The 23,475-nt window shown below is 36.0% G+C and overlaps 1 protein-coding gene across 6 annotated transcripts in view; it reads right to left on the minus strand.

Moving 5' to 3' along the window:
• arl15a (ADP-ribosylation factor-like 15a) overlaps positions 1 to 23,475 on the minus strand; it is an 82,792-nt gene that overhangs the window by 24,232 nt on the left and 35,085 nt on the right. For 5 of the 6 annotated variants that reach the window (XM_083527066.1, XM_083527068.1, XM_083527067.1 and 2 more), the window contains exon 4: positions 21,972 to 22,180. In XM_083527066.1, the coding sequence (XP_083383192.1) occupies positions 21,972 to 22,180 (209 nt within the window). Of the gene's footprint in view, positions 1 to 20,747; positions 21,884 to 21,971; positions 22,181 to 23,475 lie in introns of those variants that run through there. The other variant, XM_083527069.1, reaches the window with a different exon arrangement.

Here is a 23,475-nt window from a genome sequence, read left to right on the forward strand (position 1 = left end):
CTTCCAATTAAAAAAAGTAGTGAACAGAAAAGATTTCACCTTAGAATCTGGAGATTCTGATGATGCACCAGTCATTTATGGCCAGGAGATTGGAGAGCAAAATTGGGGGTACTCTCTCTTCCCTGTCAATCTCAGGCACCATTCTTTTAATTGTGCTATGTTGTACTGTGATGAAGCTTGAGCATGAAAAATTGTTGAATGAATAAAATGTTGACTAATTGACAAAAGAAAAAAAAAAAAAAAAAATTTTTAAACATTTATTCATTTGTGTTGTTTTTGAGGTATGACTTAAGCATTACCATTGTTGAGTTCACAAGAAATTTGAAAAAATGTAAAAGAATGAGTAGTTTAATGTAACGAGACTGTTTCCAGTGTGTTCATAACATTTTCAGTGGCAGATACCACTGTACAATCATAATTTATATAAAACTTGGCATGTTTATATGAAACTTCCAGCAATGTCAGATTTGGAACAGGGCCAGCAGGAAAAATGTCAATCAGAAGTTTGAAAATAGTTAAAACCAGACTAGACAAACAGGCAGAGAAAACAGTGTCTGAACTGCCTGGCTGGGAGGAACTGACATGCTGAACATGATTTATTACAGAAAGATTTTAAACAGCCAGTGATGCATGAGAGAAGTGTCTAGGTACAATACAGTGTGCAGATAGTGCAAGATGTACTTAACCAACAAAACAGACTGTCACTACCCCAACATTTATTATTTTCCACTAAAATATTAAATGTTTTTAGTTGCATTTAATCTTTATTTTAGTCTCTGTGTCGCATTACAGCCAGCACTATATACAGAGCTATACTGTTACAAAACAATTAATAAACACCCTCTGAGCACTCACAGATTCAAAAATTTAGCATTGCTGTGGAGTAAAATAGTAAAGTAGTAAAATAAGTTAATATTTGTTAATACAACCCCAATTCAAAAAAGTTTGGACACTGTGTAAAATGTAAATAAAACAAAATGCAATGATTTGCAAATCTCAACACATATTTTATTCACAGAAGAAAATATCAAACATAGCAAATAAATCAAATATTTAAAATAGGGAAATGTACAATTTTAAAGCAAAAAGAAAGTATATTTTTTTATTTGATGGCTGCAACGTTTTAAAAAACATTCGGAACTGGGGCAACAAAGGTCTGGAAATAGCAAGTGTTTTCAAAATGAAACAGCTGGAAAAAGATTTTGCAATTATAAGGTTAATTGACAGCAGGTCAATAAGAGAAGATGACTGTGTATGACTGTGTCTACAAATTGTGGAACAATTTCTGTATAATGTTCCTCAATATTAAATTGCAAAAAAAGATTAATATCTCATCATTTACAGTACATAATATCATCCAAAGTTTCAAAGAATCTGGAGAAATCTCTTAAGGGTGAAATCAAAATTGGATACCCGTAATCTTTGGGCCCTGAGGCAGCATTGCATTTCAAAGTCATGATTCTGTAATGAAATCACTTCACCTCCAGAAATCATTGTACGTGAACACAGTTTGCCATGTCATCCACAAATGCAGGTTAAATCTCTATCATTCAAAGAAGGAGGCTTGTGTGAACATGATCCATAAATGCCGCCATCCACTCTGGGCCAAAGCTCATTTAAAATGTACTGAGGCAAAGTGGAAAACTTTTCTGTGTTCTTCAATCAGACAAAATTGAAATTTCTTTTTGGAAACCATGGACACCACGTCCTCCGGTCTAAAGAAGAGACATACCATCTGGCTTGTAATCAGCACTCAGTTAAAAAAGTTGCACCTCTGATGGTACGGGAGTGCATTAGTGCCTGTAAAGTGGGCAGCTTCACATTTGGAAAGGCTCCATCAATTTTTAACGGTATATACAGATTTTAGAGCAATAAACGCTCCCATCCAGAAAAAGGCTTTTTAGGCCTTGCATATTTGAGCAAGACAACACTAACTGCATACTATTACAACAACATGACTTTGTAGTAGAACATTCTGGGTGCTAAACTGGCCTGCCTGCAGTCTAGTCATGAATTGGCACATCATGAAATGAAAAATACAACAAAGGACACCCAGAACTGTTGAGTGGTTAGAATCCTGTATCAGATATACAAATAGTACAACATTCCTCTCTCAAAACATTAGCAACTGGTTTCCTCAGTTCCTAGATGTATACGGATTGAAGACGTGATGCGATGCGGTGGTAAACATAGCCTTGTTTAAATTTTTGAGATGTGTTGCAGCCATCAGATTAAAAATGACTTAATTGCTTTCTTAAAACGGTATATATTCTCAGTTTAAACATTTTATTTATATTTGTATCATTGTGAATCAAATATGTTTTTATGAAATTTGCTAATCTTTTTCTGATTTGGTTTGTAAGACTTTTTCGTAAGAATCAACCCAGCTACTGCACATCTCTGCACGTCTTTCTGCTGCATTTGTTTCAGCAACACCCAACTCTGCTGCACCTGTTCGTACAGCTCCATCTTGCTGGCATAGTGATCAACCGTTCGTTAATTTCTTTACAGACATATTACAGAGGGTCTTTCATAATTTGCCTATAAGTGTTTGTTACTTTTTAGCGACATGTATACCAATATAGCAAAAATGTTTTTTCCTGTGTTTTAATTTCTAATAAATTACCACATGTATCATTTGCATTATTTGCATTAGTTGGGCATTGTAGTAAGAACACAGCAAGAACAGAAAACATATGATTGAGCATACTGTTCAAAAGTGTATTTAATCATTTTAGAGTGGGGAGAGATTCATGTGAACTGTTGCACTCTTGTAGGGAACAAGGCCAGCAGATGATTGTTCATCTACACCCTAGCTTTATGCAGTCACCATAAATCTTGCAGGTGAGCTGGCCAGCAGAACTGACTCCCACATCTTGGTTGAGGTCATCTATATGACTCGCAAATTTCCAAAGGAGCAAGAAATCTCAATTTCACTTCATTTAGGTGAAGTGTGTGTTGCTCCCTGAGGTAAAGCAAAGAAGGAAAAGCAAAGGCATCTGAAACTACTGACCTAGAAAACCATAAAAAAAATGCATGCTCAGTGAACCCAAAAAAACCTAAAAGAATTTGCTGAACCATTACAAGCCCTCAATTTCTGTTGAGGTCCTGACAGCCTTCACTTTGTGTCTTCATCGCCTCATATTGGCTCACTCAACTCCCCGTAACATATTGCCCTGTATTACCTTCCACGCAGTATATTGGATGGACAATCTTTAAATTAATCCTTGATATTATAAGCATATAAAGATATCATTTATCTTAAATTGCAGTGATTTTAGGAAAAGATCGTAGTAACTTTTAGGAATCAAATTTAATGATAAACAAAATGGCTATAGTTGCGCCTTTCAATGGAACTTTTGCTATGGTTCTACACGAACGGTTTCAATTGCCGGATGTGTTCATCACGGCGGATTTTGGTGCTTGATTAAGACTTGATGCATTAGTAAAACAAATGTTTAGTAATTACAATAATTTTTCTGTGGAGTTGGTTTTTTTATATATTTGAGTAAAGAAAGGATGTCATGAATAAATGTGTGTTGCATCGAAGGATTTAATTTAGCTTCTTTTATATTTATTTATTTATATTTTGAATATAAAAAGGTCAAACAGAAATGTGCACTGCATTAATTGTGCATTAATAAAATGTATTTTAAAATATATACAGTAAACAGCTCCATCATCCGACTATATCAAAATACAAAAAAAAGTCTGTTAGAGGCAATTTTTGACAGTTATTCCAAAGATACTATTAATGTTACAGTCTGATGTTTTATTGGTAATGACTTTCTCTGTTCCTCACCTAGCATACCAATTTTCACTTGGAAGCGTTTCAAATATGTGACAGAAGGGATATCTCGGCACCTCCATATCCTCCACATGACAGTGTAATTCCCTTTACCCTGCGGCCATGTCTGCAAAACTCAGACAGTTTACATGCTCGTGTAGCTATGCCCCAGTGAGGGAATAGGGAGTTGCCAAGAGTTTGCGTATTCAGTGTGATATTACATATAACAGTTAACCCTTTCATTACATATAGATTTTTGACTGTGATACTATCAATTCAAAAAAAATTGTTTGCATCTGTAGCACAAGCTAACACCTAAATAAATATAAAGCTGTTTCTCTACAGCTGTAATAAAAAATAAATAAATAAATAAATAAATAAATAAATAAATAAATAGAAGCACCATGCTGGATTAGTGTTGGGCATTGTGTTCAGGTTATTTTAGTTCAAATGGGATATTGGGGGTTGTAAGGTGTTTATGGGTCTTCCTGGAGTAGAGAGCTATTAACACAATTGGGAATGGTTATAAGTGGCCATACACAATGCTGGTGCCATTTGTGAAAATGTTCAATGATGTTCTCAAGGACTTGACTATCTTCTGAAATATCTTGCCCTTTAAGAGACTGAAAGATTCCTGTAATAGATAGGAATGGCATGGCTCATAAATCCTTTTTTTTATATTCCTGTAGTGCAAATTAATTACATGTGAGTAATATATGAGTAATTTTAAAGTGATTGTAGCAAATTTTGCAACTATATTTAAAAGCAATATATACGGGTCAACACAACATTTTAAAAAAGCTCATGAGGTTTAGGCATTAAGTAACAAATATTTGTTACTGTCTTCCAGAGCACTACATAAAAAAAAAAAAAACAGGTCCCACAGAGAACTGTTCAGTGTTCATTACTGTCAGCAGTGTACACTGACGCTCCCGATTATCATGGATCAAAAAAGTAATTGCAGCTGGAGAAAAAGACGACAGAATTAATTCAAAGTCTATATGAGGCTATACCATATATGGCCTATAAATTATATGTATTATACCAGGTAATGAATATATACATATTATAATGCATATAATTCATAAGATTATTCATTCAAATTATTCATTAAATTAGTTCAGAATGCAGCAGCAAGGGTCCTTACTAGATTTAGAAAATATGACCACATCACCCCTGTTGTAATCAGTCTACACTGGCTCCCAATTAAATCTCGCATTGATTACGAAATACTGCTACTGACGTATAAAGCATTAAATGTTCTCTTGCCCCAGTATCTAAGTGAAATTCTGTACCATTATGATCCCTCACGTCTACTTAGATCAAAAGGTGCAGGCTATTTGTTGGTACCTCGATTAATGAAGACTACAGCAGGGGGCAGATCTTTCTCTTATAAAGCCCCACAGTTATGGAACAGCCTTCCAATTAGGGTTCGGGATTCAAACACAGTTTTAGTGTTCAAGTTGAGGCTGAAAACATGTTTATTTAGTCAAGCCTTTTATCAGTGGGTAGTTCTGAGGTAAAGAAGCAGATCTGGAGGGATCCTGGATATAGAGTGTTTGGTGAACTGGGATATTTGTATGATGTCGTTCCCTCACTCTCACACGTTCACTCAGGTTTGTTGACGGTGGTGTGGTGGGCCGTCTCTTATCCCATAGATCCCTCATATCTGTGTTACCTTCTGGCTCTCTCTTTTAGTTATGCCGCCATAGAGAGTCTTGCCAGTGTCCCCAACTGCACAGTGTCCTACAACAATTAGGATACTTAATAATCCATATACTTCTCTCCCTGTCACCCCACTTCTCTCTCTCTCTCTTATGTTTAAGTTCATAATTCATCATTTTCAGTTCATTCAAAAAATCTCTGTACTGGAATTCATTCGTTAAATGAATAATAATAATCGATAAAGAGTTATGAAACATACTATACTGCACTATTCTAAGCTAAGATTGATTATTATAGAATGTGTCATAAACACTGTTTAACTATGTTAACTATTCATAATTCATAATAAGAAATCTTTCTGTATAAAGAAGTATTAAAACAACATTTTTATCACTTTTCTTAAAGCAAATATTAGAGTCAATTTTTTATATCAAGTATCCCTAAGTACTCATAACCATGTATTTAATTATGTACATACACTACCAGTCAAATGTTTGGACACACCTTCTTCTTCATAGTTTTTTCTTTATTTCCAATACTTTCAATTTTCAACAATAATACTGAAGAGCCAAAATATGAAAGAACATGCATGGATTTATAAACAAAAAAGTTTTAAACAACCCAGAATACGGTTTATATTTTATAAAATAAATATAATTATTTATATAATTATTATATATTATATATTTATATATAATATTATTAACTCCTCACTATCTTAAGGTTATGTCCCTAAACCCCTCAAGTTGGCAGTTATTAAGCCTCTCATTAAGAAACCTAATTTGGATCCGAATGAACTATCAAATACAATAAAGACCAATTTCAAACCTTCCGTTTATGTCAAAGATTATAGAAAAGATTGTGTCTGAGGAGTTATGTTCCTTCTTACAAGAAAACAATATCTTTGAAGTGTTTCAGTCAGGTTTCAGGCCCAGAAACTAAAACGGAAACTAGGCTAGTTAAAATCACAAATTACCTGTTTTTAGCTTCAGACGAAGGCTACATCTCTCTGTTAGTTTTGCAAGACCTAAGTGCTGCATTCGACACTATAGATCATGACTTTCTCCTGTATCGTTTATTGACTTACATCGCCATTCAGGGACAGGTTGGTTTAAATCCTACCTGTCTGATCATTACCATTTTGTAGATTTTTACGAAGAACTATTCAGGTTAATGCAAGTAAATTATGGGGTGCCACAAGGTTCAGTTCTAGCACCCCTGCTTTTCACAATATACATGCTTCCCTTGGGAAATATTAATAAAAGACATGGGATTTGCTTCCACTGTTATGCTGTTAATACCCAGCTGTATACCTCATCAAAACCAAACAAAAAATCTCATTTGGCTCGGTTAACTAAGTGTGTTAAAGAATTAAAAGATTGTATGATCCATAATTTTCTATTAATAAATTCTGATAAGACAGAGATTTTGCTCATCGGTTTAAAAACATATACACAGAAGCTTCAGCACTTCAACTTGCATTTAGAAGGATGTACTGTAACTACTAGTTCAACAGTAAAAGACTTGCGAGTTATTTTAGAAAGCAACTTGTCTTTTGAAGAATCATATCACCCATATTACAAACAGACTTCTTCCACCTTAGAAATATTGCTAAGCTAAGAAACATGTTGTCTATATCTGATGCAGCGAAGCTAGTCCCTTCATTAATGACCTCCAGACTGGACTATTGTAATGCATTACTAGGTGGTTGTTCTGCATCATTAATAAACAAGTTACAGTTAGTCCAGAATGCAGCAGCCAAAGTTCTCACAAGGTCGAGAAAATATGACCATATAACCCCAATCCTATAATACCTACACTGGCTACCTGCTAAGTTTTTAATCGACTACAAACTATTGCTAGTTTACTACAAAGCCCTTAATGGTTCGGCTCCCATGTCTCCAGAATCCAATCTTCTAACACGCTACAATCCACCACGCCCTTTGAGATCCCAAAACTCTGAACTTCTAGTAGTTCCTAGAATACCAAAGTCGACTAAAGGTGGTAGAGCATTCTCATATTCAGCTCCTAAACTTTGGAATAGTCTTCCTGACAGTGTTCGGGGTTTAAACACACTCTCCAGTTTAAGTCCAGATGGAAGACGTATATTTTTAACAAAGCCTAACATAACACATATCACATATCATAACCTTGTGCTCCAGTACATCTGATCAAATTAATTTGGATTTCACTTCATGTACAGTTTGGACATTGGACCTCTTTGAATGTTTAAAGGCTCTGGCATATAGAAGCTGGATCTATGATGATCTCAAATGTTGAGCTATTTTTTGAGTTCTCAGTAGCTCCTGGTTCCATAACGTCAACTGAGTGTATAAGACTGTAGAAAGGGCCCTACTCACATTCTTACACTCCGGTGCTAAAGTAAGTTCTCACTCTCTGGTGTTTTGTATTGTTTTTAGATTTATAATCTCACTCTTGATATCACCCAAATAAGGATAAGTTCCCCTTTGGAGTCTGGTTCCTCTCAAGGTTTCTTCCTCATAACATCACAGTCACCCAGGCTGTTCATCACAGATAAATACACATAATTCACTTAAATTCTTAAATTCTGTAAAGCTGCTTTTAGACAATGCCAATTGTAAAAAGCACTATAAAAATAAACTTGACTTGACTATATTTTAAATTGTCCACAGCAGCTACATTTAGCTTTGATGACAGCTTGGCAAAATTAATGCCATTCTCTCCTCAGATTCACCAAGATAGTCAACTGGAATGGTTTTTAGTTTACATGTGTGCCTTGTCAAGAGTTCATTTAGTCAGTCAGTAATTAAATGTATTTAATGTAAAAATTTAATGTATCCCCAAGTGCAGTCTCCCAAACCATCAAACACTTTGATAAAACAGACTCTTCTGAGGACTCTCCCAGGAAAGGAAGACCAAGAGCTACCTTAGCTACAGAGGATAAGATTATTAAAATTACCAACCTCAGAAACCACTAATGTACAAAAATGCTTCTCAGAGTTCAAGCGTCAGACATATTTCAACATCTACAGCAAAGAAACAATTACCTCGGAAGAACAACAAGCAGAAGAACAACAAGCAGAAGAGAGTTGCTGGGGCAAAGAAAAAAGAAGTGGACATTAGATCAGTGGAGACCTGTCCTTTGGTCTAATGTGTCCCAATTTGAGATTTTTGGTTCTAACCTCTGTGTCTTAGTTAGACGTACAGAGGGTGAATGAACGCGTCCTAAATGTGTATATCCCCACTGTATAACTCTATTTGTTCAAGAAGGAGAGTGATGGAGATCTGCATGTTTATACACATTCCATACATGTTTTTCCATGATTTTAACATCATACAATTTGTAAATAATAAAAAAAAAATAATAAAGAAAAAACACAAAAGCAGAAGGTGTGTCCAAACTTTTGTCTGGTACTGTATTTGATCATACAAAGGTTAATGTAGAACATTTTCCTGCATTATTGCTATATACTTTTTTTTATATAATTAGTAAGATACACTATACTGTACTGGAGAAAATTCACACAATTCTATTAAACACTTTTGGGATGAATTGCACACTTCTTCCAAAAGCTATTCACCTCAGTGGGTGTTTTGATGACAGTGGTGGTAGCATTGTGTAGCATTTCACTCTGAAATCCCTACACATATTAAATTTGTTTGAGATCTGGCAACTGTAAATGCCACAGCATGTAATTTAAATCAATTCCAACGTCAACAAACCATTCAATAAGTCCTTATGCCCTGTGGATGAGGGAGGGATTGTAGAATTATAAAGCAGGTGTGTGATTACATCTGTAACCATAGATCCCAAATTTAAGGCTCATACTCACACTGATGAAAATAAATATATAAATATGAAATGCACAAAGTTGTTGATAGTAAAATCATCCGTACAGCACAGATGAGATAGCTGCATATCATATGATAAGCTCTCCAAAATAAAAGATAGCGTAATAAGGAAGTCTGAGGATTTGCATTGTGCTGTGATGTGCCAATGTTTTGCCCTTTATTATTTATCTTGCTGTAACAGGATCTATGAGGACTATTCTGAAGAGATGCCAATCTTCAGAATCTCTTAAAGGCATAAGCCTCTGAATAGACATCCGTAAGTGTTCACATTATCATTATCACACTTTCCCACTTGGCATGCTGTGGTTTTCCTATTCACACAGTGGTCGTATTGCAGTTTCCTTTCCTTTAAAGCTCCTTTTTATTCCTGACTGCTCTAATTGAAACTTATTAAAAGTGTCAATATGATAGAAACTCTAGCCTTTTTGGCATGTTTGGCACCAAGTGAATGAATCGCACAATGTACCTACTTGTGGATTTCCTTTACATAAAGAAGAATGTTTGCTTGTGGTAATTAACTCCACTTCCTCAAAAGGCTCAGTGATATTGTGAGTGTTTGTGTTTGGATAAGTGAGTAGAATCAGTGTTGTTTCATACCACACAAGTGGGTACGGCTTTTGTTACAAACAGACCCTGTGTGCGGAAAAACGGCTCAGGTTTGTTCGTGCTAGACATGCGTTTGTTTGGTTTCTACGTCTAGACACAGCTGGCTTGGGCTGGGCATGTTCAAGCGACACACCTTGTGCCTTGTATCTGCACGGCTTGTGGAAAGTGCAGACAGACCGAGGAGAGATTTAACTATTAATGCATAATAAGAATGCCACTTAAAGGAAGCTTTCAATTGTTCCTCCCTTCCTGTGGTGCTTTCCTACTATGTTGTGAATATGGGATGGTATTGAAGGATGTTACAGTCTCTACATGAAAGACTTCCGTAGAAAAACAGTGAAATATTAGCGTTTATGTAACGGAAAAATGGTGTTTAAAAGAAAAGCATACAAAGAATGACTGGGTGATAAAGTAGGAGCATTTGTTTAATAGAACCACCATCATGAACCTTTGTTGTGCAGGATTGATTTTAAAATGTTTTTTGGTAGTAATGAAACAGCAGGTTAATATTCAAGTTAAGTTATATTGGTAAAAGTTTAAAAAACACATATTCAAAATGCTACAAACAGATAGACACTCAAACCTACTGCTAGATAGATGGATACACAGACAGACAGACAGACAGACAGACAGACAGACAGACAGACAGACAGACAGACAGACAGACAGACAGACAGACAGACAGACTCCATAAGACTATAATTTATTCTACTTATCACATATTAAGGATTTGCAACCTGTCTTCTAGCAATGACCCATGGGTTGATTAGGACATTAAAGCATTGACACTTCACAGTTCACTGTACAGGGTCACCAGTTCACTCCTCATTTCAGATTATTGTCTGGGTGGAGTCTCTGTACACGTTCTGTCTATTTTGACGTGATTTTCCTCAGCGTTCCTCTGAATTCTTCTAAACCTGCTAAAAATATCCAGGTAGGTGGGATATTGTCTCTAAATAGCTCAGAGGTGTAAATAAGTGTGTTAAATAATATATGTATGGTGGCATGTGATGAAATGGTGTCTCGTTCAGGTGTATTCCTGCTTCACACCCAGGTCCCAGGAAAGGTCACCAGATATACTGTGACTTTACTAAATTAATAAATACTGGTCAGTTGCTCAAGATAAATGAATAAAAGTATATCAGAAGTCCTAGCTACAGGGTGATCTCAGAGAGTGACCAGCTAAAGTAATACTGACAGGAATTGTGTTTGAAAAGATCCATCATCATCATAGATCCAACACCAACTCCTCCATGGCAGAACGTTTAAAATGTCCAAAGAAGTAAACATGAAGAAACATGAAGTGGGATCCAAAGGGTGCTGGTATATCTCTAGATGGTTAGGGATGTTTGCGGGGTGGGCATCTACTATTTGAAGGTCCATAATGTTTATGAGGTGGGACACAACAAAAACAGATCACAATTACACTGCACAGTGCCATATCTTCACCAGCACTGGTGTTAAACTACAGCTCCCAAAATATAGCAGGTCCTACAAACATGGCTGCCCTCTGGCTACCCCTCCTAGATATTTTCACATCCCCACTTTATAAGCACTGTACTGCACTTTCACTTTGCAAAGTATACACAAGGGAAGGAAATGTTCATCCTCTCAAGTTCAGCCAAGTTTTTCTGCTTGTTGATTGCCTGGCAGTTGCTTGCGCTACACCATGCCTCTGTTTCTGGGTTACATCTGTGTTTCAGTAGATTTGATTATTCCTTATTGATAGATCTGATAAATCCTGCAATCTGCAATTGAACCCTTGTCAACAAATAGCATTTGACTCTTTGTCCTGCATGCTGCATATATGGATAATTGTTCCACTAGTTTAATTGGTCATAATGCTGTTTGTTAATACTATTGTTAGTTAAAATAAAAATACTGTATATATTGTCATAAAAAATTGTTTTAATCTTACTTACAATGGTATTAACAAACAGCATTATGACCAATTAAACTAGTTTAATTAAACACATATATATATATATATATATATATATATATATATATATATATATATATATATATGTGTGTGTGTACACATGTTTACTTTGTGTAACATTTAGTGCATAAAAACACAAAATGCAAGATGAGAAAAGGGGACAGTAACTATAACAAATTACTGATGCATCCAACTAAGAGTCAAGCTTTTCTAAAAGCATCCAGAAGCTAAGAAGACAATGGTGAAGGTGATCATCATGGGGCAGAGACGTGTAAGCCTCGCAAGAAAAGAGTACTAAAAATCTAAGACATCCAAATCAACTTAATTATTTTCCTGAATTCCAAAAATGACAGCGTGCCCACTTAATTTTGGCTTAAAATTGTTTTATTTTAAATATTATTATATTGTACCTTAAAGAAGTTGTAGTTGGGCTTGGTCATAAATATCAATTAAAAGACTAATCGGAATTTGTGTGTACGGTATCTGTAGCTTTGCTTAAGTGAAAATGCCTTCAATGGGCCTCATAGGCAAAGCTTGCTTGTGTGTCTATCAAATATATCAAATATATAAAATGAGTGTGTCTTTGGGATGAGAAACAACACTGTGCTCATCGCAGACATCTTTCATATGGTTGAATCTATAGCCTACAGTATATCTTTTATGGCCTAACTGCTGTGCAGTGGAATCGATTAGAGGGTATAGTATGGGTGTTTCTATACCCAAATGCAGAATACAAAGGCTCTGTATTCCATTCATTCTCCATTAATAGCATTGTCCTATACAAATTTCTTTTTTTTTTTTTTTTTTATCCCACATTTTGGTGAGTACGCACATTTCAATATCAATAGCAGATACTTCAATTTGATTTACTATTAAAAAAAGTGTTGAAGATAAACATAGATGATTATGCTATGTGTCTTGAATTTGTGAAGTCTCTACTGTTTACAGTGCTAAATCTGACTGAAAGATCAGACTCACTAGCTGACAGATATAACTTTTGAATGGTACATAGCTCTTAATTTGTCATGCTGTCATTCACACACTGGTTTATGTGCACACACTCTACACGAGCACATTCCCTTAACCCAGGCCTCACAACAAAAATACCTCCCCGTGTCCTATACACCACTCGAGGCACCCCTGCCTAGTTACATACAGTATATTCCTGTAATAGATGTGTGAGAATCCATGTGCAGGATTCTTAAAGCCAGATTCAAATCCTAATGCAACCTGACAATAAGGAAAATGCAAAGAATAGTAAGACAAAAAGGCAAAGCTTTGTTTTCTATGAACTTTTGCAGACATATAGAGTTACATGGGAAGAAGAAAACCTTAGTATTCAGGGTAGGGAGCCCTCTGCAGGTATGGAAGTATAATGTCTGTGTGTGTTTTTTTGTGTGTAACCTGTTATTATTATAATTTTTTCATTATTATAATTTGTATAATTGTTTTTATTAATTATTATACTAGTTAGTTGGGTAGTTCTTTTAATTATCTTTACAGTACAGAACATTTACCTTAATAAAAACAGTCAAAGCCAAAATAATAATACACTCACATGAGCACGCACATATCCAGCTGCCTTTTTTCTTGACGACCACAGCAGATCTTTAAGCAAGTGTCTGGCAATTAAGAAAAAATAAAGGCCTTGCAAGTTAATTTTCTTGTGCCAAAGTAGGGTGTTTATTTATGTTCAGCTGACAAATTAAGGGATGTTCCCAGTTTGGAGTACGTTCAAATGAAAACAATCAACAACACTCAATGCAAAAAATTCAAACATCATTTTTGACCTGAATTTTCCAAGACATTTGTACAGATTAAGGGGGAAATTTAGAATGAGAAATGCAGGCATGCACAAATAATTGTTTTAGGGATTCAACAAACAAATGACACAAACTAACCATGGTTCATATGGGAACCAATGGAGTATCAAACAGCTAATTTGCACAACTGATTATGTGTTTGAAATGCTGGATATACAAGGTGGAAGAGTATCGGGTGCATCAAACAGCTGTGTGTTTGGTTTGAACTTAATGAATTATGGCATAAGTAGATGATGAACAAACAGATGTATTTTGCTCTGAGGCAATCTGCCGATGCCCTGAACAAAGTTTGAAAGCTTGCTCACACGGGTGGGATTGCTTTGTCACAAAGTATAAGCAACATCAGCTTTAACTTTGCAGCACTGGAACCAGATGTGAATTAACTCATTGCAGGCATTGTTTTCTTCAAAGAAACCTGAAGCAAAGGAAAGCTGCTGAAAATGTCTGCAGTCAGGGAACAAGTGATGGACTGATCAGCACTCTGGCTCTGCCATTTTCACTTAAGGGGAACATACGGATTTATATAATTAAAACTACACTGGCACGCATGCTTTCATATTCCAGTGTATTAAAAATGCAAATGTAATTAATTAAACCCTCAATGAATAAACTGATTCTACATTGTGCTGTACACATGTTAAAAACACCCTTTTGATTCTGCAACTAAGCATTTTTTATAGAAATATTTCATGTTGTGGAATGTTTGCAAAACAAGTTTTTTCCTGTTAACTAAAAGATAAAAAAGAAAAAAGGTATTTTCCTTACCAGCATATTTTTTCTTTCTTTCCTACAGGTAAAATGACAAAAACTGAGTTGGTCTCTCTGTCCTGAAGACTTTCCTTTAGTGAAAAAATACAATTAAAGCTTTAACTTCGATTGTTATTAAAACCCTGGCACTGGAGGCTCCTTCCAAAAGTGTTAAATAAATGTCACTATACAGAAAACTATATCAGCATTTGATCTGGAGTATATGGCATACATATCCTTTTAGAAAAAGTGTATTAATATACTGTATGTCTTGCAATCAGAACCCCTGTCAAATCTGCTGCAATATAAAACTGATCAACTTCTTTATTGCCAATCAGAATCTTTGAGCTAAATGGTCAAAATAATTCAGTATAACCTGTTGAGTGGACAAACAGTACTTTAAATGCCTGATGCATCACTGATAATCTTAAACAGCAGTCCAGTAATGTAGCCTCAAACTTAGCCAACCTATGTTCAGGAAACATTTATAACGCAAGCAACAGCCCAATCAGTCCAAAGCATCCACACAGCCTGCTTTGTTAAGGTGTTGTATCAACACATGACTCCCCTCTCTCAACTCGCTTCCTCTTTGGGCCCCAACAACAGGAGATTGGTGTCAACAAGGAATTCTGCCTTACATATGTTTCAGTCGTAAAAACAAGTTACACACAGTGGACCAGCAAGGCATTTACAGTCCCATCGAGCCTTATAAACTTCAATCCAGTGATTCAGCACTAACACGAAAAAAGTACTAACATATCACCATATGCTAGTGGTAACTAGTTTGCATTCAACAGCATGTTATGTCCCTAAGCCTGTTTTGCTTTATTACAATGTGTGCTACACATGTGCTTTAGCTGTTCTCAAGCTTGTGCAAATTTTGGCAGGACTTTACAAACTGCTATTCAGCTATTAGCTGCTATTCAGCGATTCTACTACATGTTCAGGGATTGTGAATGCAACTCTATTACTAAACCTATATAACTTAATATCTTCTAGTTCAGTTATCAGTAAAGATATTTTTTTTTCCATTTAAAGTTTGCCCAATTTCAGATCAGATTTCTCTCCATGGGAAAAGTTAAAGACGATGTCAGTTCTTACACATGGTGACAGAAATTTGAGGAAGCATTGTGTGTTAGTAGTGGGCAGTGATGACCTGGCTGATTATGCATGATGACACAACAGGTTCCGGGAGGCGTAGGCTGGTTCTGTTTTGTCAAGTGACTAAACTTGCATTTTGGTACAAATATTTAGTTTACTTTACTTTCACTACTACTGAAACCTTTTTCACAATACAGAGAGCTATCACATAAGTAGCAGTTTATAAATATAATGTTTTAAATACCACAATTATTCATTTAAATAATGAATATTTGCTGAAGTCTCTCCTGAAGAGAATAACAGCACCAAATTAAGTCTTGTAATATTTAAAAGTGATGCATTTGTACTTTTAGACTTCGTTTAGACTTCCAATTCTGACAAAGGGTTTTTAATAGGGAAACGTTGGAACCATCAATGAGGAGGGTTTTCTTATAAACTAATGCATTGTAACTATTTCCTTGGCAAGTACCAATAGCAATCATGACCATGACCCCACATTGGTAGCCACCAGGTCACCATTACATCATGCTCTTTCCCTGGCCATTCTTACCACCTTGAGTGAGCCAGGCACCTTGGCAGGCTTAAACTTAGTTGTAGAACAACATAAAATACAAAATGAAAACTTCCAGAGCAATTTATTCAGAATTAGTGAAGTCCGTATATCAAAATTGTCACGGTAACAAATCCCTTTTGGCACATGGCGCATTTCCCAGTGCAAACAGCACAGCTTGTTCAGTATTAATGTTAAATGTGCTTTTATTTTACATTCTGTTCCAATTCCTGATTCTGGCTCTGAACCTTATTTCCTTCTCACACACATCATTTTCATTCATTAATTCTGTGTATTTAAGAACACATTTCCTGCTGGTTTGGTTTAAGGTTTTGTTATTTTATTCTGATTTGCATTTCAGAGCATATTTCCTGTTTGTCTTTCAGTCCTTTTTCCTGTACTCCTGTTTTGTTTTATTAATCTGTTTGCATGATTGACTGACCTTTCTGAAATGATATTTTGTACTTTCTTATTGTGATTGATTGTTGGTAACATCCTTAGTCTCCACAACAACATCTGAATTGCTCAAAGTATACCGTTCTTTAGGCCATCAAAGATGAACCATACTTGAGTACAGGTAGTGTTCTTTATTAAGAATAAGAATTACATGTCATTTTGATTGTCTTGATATGATTTATGTTAAGGGTGAGAATTCACTCAAGGTGTTGTACTCTGTTGAGGAGATGAATTGCTGATGATACTCTACTCTATAGGGGTTAAGGATCAATCATATCACCTTGGACCACATGGGCTATATTGAAACAGCACTCGGATAGTAAAAACATTAAGGTGAGGATAGAAGATGCAATCCAGTCCAATGGGTCATTTCTCTTAGTGCTGTCACACCTATTCACAATTAATGGAAGAAGGCACCCCTTGAGTTGTATTTAAGTATGCTTGCACAATCTTTACACTTTATGGTTCTCCCCAATGCACACAAACAACTGTTCAGTTATCTGCCCTCTGCCAGTGACCTCACAAGAGAGCTTGAAAGTACAAAATGGACCCTGGGTTGGCATGGGCATAATTGCAAAAGCAAATGGCTTTGCTAATATACAGTGGCATTAATATTTGTTGTGACAGAATTGTTTTAGCTTTAGCGTGATGTCCTGCTTATATTTGATTTCCAACATAGAAACTTTTGACTGACAGGGCATGCACTTCACCACCTGATATCAATATCACTGCCACAGTTAAAAAGTCTGCATATGGGCAGTGTTTGGCCAAAGTAAGTTTACTGACTTCATTCATAATTCTGAAAGTTCATCCTTCACTCAGTCATCCAGGTAAAGCATGGTAAGGGTAAAGGAAAAAGTAAACTATATTATTAGGCAGAACCAGAGTGATAACACTTATCCAAAGTTAATAACTTAAACCGTCAGTCCAGCAGAGGAATGGCCTTTGCTTCACAGCAAATGGAATGCGGAAATATTGTATGCTTTTTTCCCCCTTGGCTTTGGTTACAAACCAATTGTGCTTGTTTTCTTTCTATTTCTTCCTATGTCTCTTTTCTTTTCTACTTTTTTTAACTCTCCGTGTGGTGGCAAAACAATGAATAACAAGTGGTATTTGCCTAGCCTTAGGCATGCATTGCCTTTTGATAACAGGATTATGTTGCACTTGGATCAAGGTCCCTGGAAATGTCTGTTGCAAATGTCTAAACAATTTGGGCATTGATCATGTCCATCACTTCATAAGAGTTTGGCAGAACAACCAGATTGGCAATGTACAATGGAAAACAAAAGGCTGGGAAAGTTGCCAAAGTTATGAGTTTATGGACATGTAAAAAGTCTAAGATTAGTTACACTGCACCCACAATATTATATGCTGACCCAAACACTAGAGAAGAATGAGAAAGACTGGGGTCACAGTCATAAGGCGAGGACTTTGCTTCTGAGTATTATCAGCAAAAAAAAACAGCTAATGGTTCCATGGGTAATCAATGAAAAAAAAAAAAAAACATTAATATTGTGTCCCACAACCAGTTGTAATGATTTGGATTATTATTATTTGGAGTATTTATATTGTTGTCAAAGGCCTTCTTTCCAAAACTTTTCCAAGTGGTGGCATGTAATCAGTGGTAGACAGTAACGAAGTATATGTAATTTATTACTGTACTTTAAAGAAGAATTTTCATTTGGGGAGACTTTTACTTTAACTTCACTACATTACAAAGTCAAATATCTTCATTTTTACTCAACTAAGGTTTTTGAAGTCGGCCGTTCCCTTTTTATTTTTAAGTGGATAAAAAATTTACAAGTCAAGCGCACAGCAAGCCACTAATCAGACTTGATTTGAATGTCACTTGGTTGTATCTACTTAGCAAAATACAGTTTAGTGTCAGTTCAACAGCAAGCATAACATTTTGAGAGTAATAAATGAGGGAAGTAGCTAAAAAGAAGGTTTTGGGCTCATAATACTTTTAACTGATATCAATCAGTGTTTGACTGATTAATATCCTTCTATTAATAGATCGGTGTGCTAAGAGTAACAGTATACTTTTTCACATAAACTTGTGTTGATTAAGCAAAGAGTCATGTGACAAAAATGATAATAGAACATTATAGCCATAATAAATCATAGTACTTTGGATACTTAAGTATATAAGGCAGATATAAATACTTAAATAAACGAGTAAAAAATAAATACTTTTACTTAAGAGAAAGTTTATTGGGAGCGCTTTTACTTTTAGTGGTGGAATATTTTACCCACTGTATCCCTTCTTTGACTCAAGTACATGGTTTGTGTACTTTGTCCACCGCTGCATGTAACTGTTAATAAAACTTGACAAACTCCACAAACAGCTGCTAGGAATGCCAATCACTTGAAAACTGGTTATATAAAAGAGAATTGATGGGTATAAAAGCCTGAAAGAGGTGGACATGAGAACAAAGGCAGATAGAAATCCTGTCTGCCTGAATTGACTCAAGTTTATCAATTCACCCCCCCTTCAACTTTGATGAGCTGACCTCAGACTTGCCCTTCTTACTCCATTACTAATAAGAACACTAACAAGAGGCTAAAAAACTGAAAGCTGTGACTATTCACCTGGAAGACTCAGACACACACAGTTCATCCATAGGATTAAGCTAAGAAGGTCAGTTAACAGGAAGGTCGGTTCACCCCTTGCCGTAGGCTGACAGAATGGGAACTAATTTGGCACTGGAAGCAAAAACAACCTCTGACTTAGTCAACGTCGTAGTATTTCAATGTTTGCAAACAGATAAGTGCGGTCAGTCACACTGCTACTTCCTTCACTAAAATATCAAAGCAAAAAAGCATATCCTAATCAGGATGGCTTTCAACAGGTCAGACCTGATAATCCTAAAGAAAATATATTTGTCAGAATTTGTCATGCGGCTGATACACAATGTTTTGGGCTTACAGACTGTGAAGATCAACATGGTGAAATAATAATCCAGTGTATCTGTAAAAAGATAATGGCTGAAGGAATTTGAATTGTCTCTGAGACTGAAATAGGGAAAACTGTTTAGCTTGAGTAAAATGCCACAAGAGGTTTGTCTGAAACACAACTGCAGTATATTACCTCCATATTAGTGGTGTAAAGCAATGTGACTGCATCTGTATCTGTTAAATGTATTTGGATTTAAGCCTGAACTTAACCATGATATATCCTAGAAGGTTATTATTTATGAATTTATTAAATATGAGCCCTACCTTTATGCCTCTGGAAACACTGGAAAACACCAAGAGCTGGAAATGTCATCATGGTGTTAGAATTCTGTTTCTGATCGTTCCTTAACATCAGTTTTGTCATACCAGTGATGAGAATCGATGATGTACTTGAGTTCATACTGTGTTAATATTCCCTATGAATTTAAATCTATTTCCCAAAATATAAAGAAACTACTAACCTCATTCAAACCACAAAGACCAGGTAGTTACTAAGAATCCATGAAGACAGAATGAATGAAGAAAAAAGTGAATGAATAAATGAAGGAATGAATGTGTTGTATAAAGACGTAATTTTAAATAAGTAATGGATGTGATATTTTTTTTCCTGTATTTTTCCTGTATCTGCATTTGTATCAGTTCAGAACACATTACCTGTACAACCTGAATAAGATATCCATAACGAAGTGAAAATGAGCAAGATCTCAGCAAGCTAAATATTTTTTACATAAAGCCTCTGATCAAAACCACAATTGAGGAGGTTTGGTGTGACTTTCAAATGTAGCCACAATAGCTGATATCACTTTTCTTACTTTCTTTCCAGTGACTCATGTTTGTTAGCCAGTGACATAACCGGTATCACCAGTGAACGTCAGCTCCGGCTTCCTGTATGGCACCCTGGGATGACAGCTCCTGTTTGTGGCATAAAAGTGGTCAGGCACAAGGTTGGTGGAAAATGTTTTGTGTGAACTCTGTGAGTCGACTCAATGATGAAAAGCCACATTTCATAATATTATGTTGAGCCCAACAATAAGAGACCTATTCTGCAGACTGAAAAGCAGTAAGGAGTTTTTCAATCCACAGGTCACATTTTATCATGAGAAGATTGTGAGGAACATAGTTTTAACTGAGCATGAAACACATTAAAGGAGGATAAGTACTGTGGAAAAATCAAGCATTGCTCCCTACTAGAAGCTCAACCATTAACTCATATTAAAAGCTAAACAATCAATATAGCAACAATCAATGATATTTGATATATCCCTTTTTAACATCTAAATTTTGAATTCTTACAGTAAAGGTTTTTTCCATAGCACAAGATCATTCATTTCGCCATCACTGTGATGATGCATTGCATCGTGAGATTGGTCTGCCATGTTGTTGGCTCACACTCTGTTCCCATTATACTGCTCAACATAAATAAAGGATGTAAACATTCTATTTGGGTTTTTGTTGTGACAAATATACACTGCAGAACAAGCTGTCGGAGAGTTACAAAGATATAACATATAAATAAAAATTCTAGGCGGTTGGGAGAAGGGAGGGTTCTGGTTCTGGTTCTGGTTCTGGTTAGGGTTAGGGTTAGAATCTGCCTTTATTGCAGTCCACATCCACAGCACAGACATTGGCCTTAGAGCGAACATAATGTCAGCTTGCCAGTTACGCTATCACATGCATTATAGGAGCTATAAACAGTCATTCTTTTATGATCCTCTTTTTTTTCTGCTTTGAGGTTTGTAAATGTGCATCCATTACTAAGCTGTTATTTTAGAAAGAACATTTGCATATAGAGCGCTGATGTTTAATGTGATTTGTGTAATCCTTTGTGACTTGCACTATATACACAGCTTCTGTTATAAATGTAGCATTATTAGCAGTAGTAGTAATAAGAGTAGTATAAGTAGTGGCAGTGGTGGTAGTAGTTGTGATTATTAGTGAGTTACCAGCACATGCATGCAGCATGCAGCTCATACATAGATGGTATAAATAAATAAATAAATGTCGTATTACCTTAGCAACTACTAGAGCTTATTAGTTTTATTAAGAACTGTAGCTATTTCAAAATCCTAAATGGTTAACAGTTGGATGTTTACTGATGTTAGAAGAGCCCAGACTCAGACTATCACATCCATCCTCAATTGTTACTTGGAGTTCTCTCTGCCTTAAGCGATCCACCTCTTCCTAAGGTTTCCTCGGCGTATACACAGACCATTACTCAGACAGCCCACGTCATTCTGTGTTTACGCAATCAGCTCTCGCTCTGGAAAGGACTGATGGGGGTGGGGGGGTGCCTCTTACACTGTCAACATCAGCTCTTATTGCGTGGCAACAACACACCACAGCCTGAGAAATGCACAGTTCCCATTGCTCAGTCCAAACACTTCAGAGTGTGTGTACATGTGGAAGCCAGCGACCTATGGTGGAGGAGGTTCAGAGAGGAAAATGGTGCTAAGGCCCAGGAAGGTCCCTGAGTGCTATATTTGGTATGGAAAGTTACCGTACCTCTGGGACAGAACGGGCAGCTGGTGAATCTTGGTGGTTGGCAAGGATGAGGAAGGGGAGTGTGCAGAGCTGAGGGTGCTGCAGGGCCAAATGGAGCTCAGATCGGCAAGCCTTCATCTCCTCATCAGAAACAGTGCTGTCAAGAACAAATATTACCCCTTGGGAACCTTGGTAGTAGCGGCTCCAGTATTTCTTGATGTTATCTGCCCCTATATAAAAAAAAAAAACAGAAAACAAAAAAAAAACAGTGTGTTTTTAGTTTATGTCTAAATTAGTGGGGGAGAGTTCAAGAAAATATCATTTATCATTAATGACCACTCCACTCTCACTCTCTAATCTGTAAATTAGAAACCTGTGATTAGTGGCTCTGAGCATGAGATTAACAAGTACATGGTAATTGTTATAATACGTAGACCTCTTTACTAAGAAGATGGTTTTAACACAGACAAGCATAGCATACAACCATTTAAAGAAATGTATAATTGATTTGACTGGCTTATGAGGTGAACAATTCTAGGAAAGCCTAATTTGTGCTAGACTGCAGACAAGTTGTGTGAAACACAGCTGTGTAACAGGTGTGTTAGGCAAAGTTGGAAAATTTGCAAAAGGATAAAACCTTAGATAGTTTAAATAATTTTAATATTAAAAAGGATATTAGGAAGTGTGCTGAGAACAAGGGCCCTTACAAACAAATGATCAGGATGTTAAAAGTTCCTCATGAGGCCATTGGAAGGCCAAGAACAATTGGTCAAGAGCAGAGAGCAATATGAAAGAGGCTGGAGTGAGCATCAAGAGTCCTGAGCTGGGTTTGTTCTTACAGGTATTTAACACAGGCAGCCAGTTTCACTTTAGACATTAATGGACACCCATACTAAGTTATAATATTAAATAAAGTAACCTATATTATTTAAGTAGATTTATACCTAATAGGTAAAACATTCCACACAAATACATCTACTATGCAGTAGTCTACAGGATAACAAAATACATTTGTTTAATTTTCTTGTGTATAATTTTGGGGAATATTTCTGAATAGTTTCAGTAACAGGAAAAATTTGTACACAAGCACAAATGCCATTTTATATCAGATTTTATATCATGTCTTTCCTCAGCATTTCATCAAATTTAAATATTAGCAAGGCATTATCTAATATTCCACTCCTCGATATTTACACTGCAGCAGCTGTTGATTGTTTCAGTCCCATGTTGCTAAAATGCCATTCAATTTGTTGCACACGAGCCCAAAAAACAGCACTGAACAAGTCAGTGAAAACTTTTCAACAGTCTTTAACAACCCTTAATCAGGTCAAAGTTTTACATGAATAAATAAGAATAAAAATAGAAATTTCCCTGGAAAACAGAAACCAAATGGAACAGTAAAGTAAGATTACCATCCATCACCATATGCTGTGAGGTCCAACTCTAAAAAAAGAAATGGAACTGAAATAAACCGCAGAAATAAGTTAAATTATTTGGCAAATCTCAGTAATTCCTTCTTTTTTCT

The sequence above is a fragment of the Silurus aristotelis genome, assembly GCF_946808225.1.
Source record: "Silurus aristotelis genome assembly, chromosome: 23".
NCBI lineage: Eukaryota > Metazoa > Chordata > Actinopteri > Siluriformes > Siluridae > Silurus > Silurus aristotelis.